Consider the following 5,039-nt stretch of genomic DNA (forward strand, 5'->3'; position numbering starts at 1 on the left):
CCCCCCCCCCCCCCCGAGTGCACAAATTTTTGTGCACCGGGCCTCTAGTATTATTATAATAAACCATTTCTTAGAAGAGGAGTCAATCTGAAAGATTAAATCACATGGCTAATATCTGAAGTTCTTAACCTAATAGGTCATGCTGCCTACTAGACTAACTTTAAGTACTTGACTAATGTTTAAATATATATACACATATTTAAAATAAATAGTATAATAACATGCGTCAGTGTATTGATTAGTATATGTTTATATTATTAGCTTATATTATTAGCATTATGTATTAGCATAACCATTTATATGATTAGCATTAGCATATGGAAAAGTTATAGGTAATAATTAAAGGCTTTTTTAAGTTACATAATGTTGTTTTGTCAACCCAGGGAGATTCTGTACAAGCAGGTGATGATTCACCATTCTCTGATTCTGTTACCTTGGAACAAACTACAAGTAACATTGGTGGATCCAGTGGACGTGTTAGTCTATGGATGCAGTGGGTGCTGCCCAAAATTACGATAAAACTCTTTGCTCCAGATCCTGAAAATAAAGGCACAGGTACAGGATTCCTTTTCTTCTGTACTGTAAAGATAAAATATTAAACACTATTTTTAGAAAAAAAATCATAATATACTTCATTTTATTTGTCATTGCCATTTAAATTAAATAAATGTCATCAGATCTAATTCACATGATTTCTATTAGCAATACTAACATTGAATATTATGCCTAAATTATGTCTTGTTTGTATTAAAATTCATCCTAAAAGCCACAAGGTAATTTCTTCTTGATCATATTGATGTATTAGGTTATTGCCACTAAAAGTATTGCAAAAATCAATGACTGATATCAGATATGACACATAAAACACTAACTATGAACTCCCCTATTTTCAAATAGGTGTCCTATCTTAATTGTGAGGCCTATATTGATATAAATTTTAATTATTATTGCAGAATCTTGTGTAGTTAATAAATAGAAAGCCTCACTCCCTTTGTAGATGCCAAGAATATACATGCCATTGATCATGGGTCAGTATTGAAATTAATGTTCACTTCTTATTGCAGAGCTTTGTATGGTCAGTGAACTAGAAGACCTCAGTGCCTCCATAGATGTCCAGGATGTATATACCAAAGTGAAATGTAAAGTAGAAAGTTTCAATATTGATCACTACAGAAGCAGGTAAGTAAAGAATAATGATTATGGGAAAGGCTATATTTTCTTTGAACAAAGTATAATAAGAAATTTTACATTTATTTTGGTTAGTTATTTTTTAGAAATACTATAATTATTCTCAAGGAGGTTTCTTAACAGATAAATTGGTTAATTTTACTTGGTATTCATTCATATGTGAAACTTTATAATAAAGTTTTGTTTCATAAAATGGCAAATTTGTTTATAAATATCCACATTGCCATGTTAAATGACATAAGCTGCTTTTATTAATCATCTCTGACATTTGTTACATGGGTTGTTTATTTGCTAAGATGCTTGGAACACAGGTGATGGCTTTGGTTTTTGCTATATCCTTGCCAACCACTCCCTATAACAGTATAATGTAGATTAAATGAAGCAACATCTCATGTCCCTTTTCCCTCTGGAGACTATTCATATTTTCCTTCCCTAATACATTTCTATGAAAAGTATGATTATAAGAAAATATAATTTGTTTATAATGATAAATAACAGTAGTAAAAAGTGAAATTTTAGGTATTTTCACAAAGCTATATAGCAATTTTGTCATTTTTTTCCAAATTAAAATCCAAATCCAAATCACATCATATTTTAAATTTCATTGTATTTTGTCATATAATAGCCTTATTTATTTTTTCTCCATTCATAATATTCATTCAAAAATTATTTCTTGAGTACCTGCAGAAGCACATATATTTGTATACCTTTATTGATGTATTATATACCCTAAAAAGGTCTTTTTTATTTAACAGGTTTCTAATTCTACATTAAAACATTTGAATTTTTATTCTTTATCACATATATCACATTGCTCATGTCACTAATTATCCAACTGCCACAGCTGAAAAATTGGGTCGTAATTGTGAAGTTCAAAATGTTTCGCTGTATATATTTTAAGATCTGTTATTATAGTATTATCTTGCCAAGCATATAATTGTTTTTATTGTATTAATAGTGAATCATTAATTGATTTTTGATTTAGCTCTTTTGTTCCTTTTAAATGGTATATCTCTATATCAAAATGATTCTTGCAAGTGATACATGAATAATATAGCTGAAATAATTTCTTGATAATGTAAATATTACAATCTATGTTCTATATCATCTATGACTTTTACTGTGAAATTTAGGATAATTTTAGTAAGTCTTTAGATCATTTACTCATTTCATTTAATCAAAATATTTATTGAATGTGTATTATGTGTCACACACTATTAGACAGTGGATATATCGTGATTAACAAAATAGACATAAATCATGCCCTTGTGGACCTCATAGTCTCATGGGTAAGATAGAGCTAAGTACTTAACCAAATAAATATATAATTTTATCATTAAGACAAATGTTTCTGTGCAGAACTACCAGGGTGTGGTGCTAAGTAAATTGTCCTATTGATTGCATCCTCAGATCCACATTTTAGTTCCACTGCTTAGTAGTGTTGTTTCCATCATTACTACTTGAAATAGTTATATATGCTCACTTTTTAAATTCAGAATAATTGAAGAGAACAGATAAGGTGAACTTATGTTTTCCAGGCCAGGGGAAGGTTGGCAGTCAGGACATTTTGAAGGAGTATTTCTACAGTGCAAAGAAAAACCTGTGGTGAGACTCATTTAGTAACTATGATTTTTTGAAAATATAAACTGTTTATCTTTGTTCTTTCATGCAGTAGGACAAATGGTTACAAGAATTAGAGCTCAGAATAATTTTTGACCTATTTTTCCAAAATTACATTGTAAAATAAAACTATTATTTTAGCTGCTTCTGTTTTGTAACCATTTTTCCTGAATAACAAGTAAATTTTTCCAAAGGTCAAAGGTAAGATTGCTTTTATTAATATATTTTAACATTAATGTGTTATTATATTGACTTTTTAGAAGTTTTTCTAATTCATAAGTGAGCCATGTGGATTTTTTTTATCATAAACTAAAAGTAGTCATTTTACACTAAAAATACCTCACTTTTGTTTATTTCCATTAACAATGCTTTTGCAGAAGATGGTCCAGACACAAGTCATACCTAGCAGTGGCTCAAATCTAAACCTTTAAAACTTGAGCAGAATTAAAAGTATTGAGGTGTTTGCTTATGGCTTTTATTGCTTTTTGTCTTTTCACCTTCTTTGCTCCTGTCCATCACCTCAAGCCTTGGGAAAGAGTGTTGGTCTCTGGGGCAATGTGGAGGTGTCTTCCTTTCCTGTACTGACAAGCTGAACAGACGCACCTTGTTGGTTCGACCCATCAGCAAGCAGGACCCTTTCAGTAATTGCTCTGGCTTCTTTCCTTCTGTAAGAAATCATTTTTAAATTATGCTACAGAACTCCCATTAACAGGAACCCAGAGAAGGGATTGAACTGTTCATAGAGTCAAATCTTGATTTTCCTTTCCCTCTGTACCATCTTACTTTGTAAATGAGCTATCATTACTTTTTAAATCATAGACTGGTTTTCCACTGTAATCTGATTTGTTTCTGGGTTACTTGCCTATGCTATGTATTCCCCTGGTTTTATGAATACAAACTAATTTTACAATCACCATAAAAAGTTAAAAACTGATGTTAAATATGTTTTTTAAATTATGCATGTGTTGTGATCAAGAATTGACCATACTGCTTTTATGATTTTTTACTCAGTTTGCTTCTCCCACCTTTTATTATGCCATTTCCTTTTCACAAATAATTCAAAGCACCTTATGTGGTACCCTGTTGAATCTCTGGAAAAGGCTGTATGTCCTTTGTTGACTGGATAGAAAATGAACACTAGACTATACAACATGGCTTTTAGAAGTCTGGAACCTGGTTTTTCTTAACAGTACAATGCATCTGAATATATTACTAAGCTAATCATTTTAAGTGACTTTTTAAAAATCTTCACCCAAGAATATGTTATTGATTTTTAGAGAGGGGAAAGGAGAGTGAGAGAAACATTGATATGAGAGCAACATTATTCAGGGAATCGAACCTGCAACCTGGGTACATGCCCTGACTGTGAATGGAATCCACAACCATTTTGGTGTACAGGATGACGCTCCAACCAGCTGAGCCACCCAGCCAGGTCTAAGTGGCATTTTTAAGTTAGTAAAAATACATGTATTTAAATTATTAAGAGCAGATTATCACAATGGTAATAGTTATTGTCTTGAGAATTTATTAAATTATTGAAAACATTAGATATGTAATGTAAACTACTTATCTACTTCTTTCCCCTTTTTTTGTAAATCAAAAGAAATTTAAAGCATATATCTTTAGAATTTTAAAACTTAGCCAAGTATTTTAAATAATTTTGTTCCTAGATTTAATCTTTAATATTTATTGGCATGGCAAATGCTCGTTTTCTGATTTGCGTTTTGAATTTTTTTCTAGCCTAGTCTGGAAAAAATAGGTCTCTTAATGTGACTTTGGTTGGAGAAAGTTCTGTTTAGATTTATTTTCTTCTCTTTGAAGGTTCATTAGTGTCCATGGAAAACATTCTTAATAATTTTAATGTATATTCATGAAAAAAACAAAATTATTAATGTCCTTTAAAAATGTTCTTTATCAACTGCACTATTTTTTATTTTATTAATATTTCCTAATTATTAGTGTTATTAATAATTAGTGTTTCCTAATTATAAAATACTGATTATTATTGTATGAAAAGTAATTATATATTAACTCCAGCTAGTATTCACTCATTTTTTCTTCCCCCCCTTATCTTTTTTTTTAAATCTTTTTATTTTTATATTTTTACTGATTTCAGAGTTAATTATATATTAACTCCAGCTAGTATTCACTCATTTTTTCTTCCCCCCCTTATCTTTTTTTTTAAATCTTTTTATTTTTATATTTTTACTGATTTCAGAGAGGAAGGGAGA

At 30.1% G+C, this 5,039-nt stretch overlaps 1 protein-coding gene across 10 annotated transcripts in view; it reads left to right on the forward strand.

The window, feature by feature from the left end:
* The window catches only part of VPS13B (vacuolar protein sorting 13 homolog B (yeast)), a 631,834-nt gene that overhangs the window by 302,943 nt on the left and 323,852 nt on the right, over positions 1 to 5,039 (forward strand). For 7 of the 10 annotated variants that reach the window (XM_005879266.2, XM_014550205.1, XM_014550207.1 and 4 more), the window contains exons 25-27: positions 384 to 555; positions 1,065 to 1,179; positions 3,334 to 3,475. In XM_005879266.2, coding sequence (XP_005879328.1) covers positions 384 to 555; positions 1,065 to 1,179; positions 3,334 to 3,475 — 429 coding nt within the window. Of the gene's footprint in view, positions 1 to 383; positions 556 to 1,064; positions 1,180 to 2,726; positions 2,794 to 3,333; positions 3,476 to 5,039 lie in introns of all 10 variants that reach the window. The other 3 variants (XR_001364589.1, XM_005879267.2, XM_014550211.1) reach the window with 3 other exon arrangements.

This window comes from Myotis brandtii, unplaced genomic scaffold (genome assembly GCF_000412655.1).
Source record: "Myotis brandtii unplaced genomic scaffold, ASM41265v1 scaffold59, whole genome shotgun sequence".
Classification (NCBI taxonomy): Eukaryota; Metazoa; Chordata; class Mammalia; order Chiroptera; family Vespertilionidae; genus Myotis; species Myotis brandtii.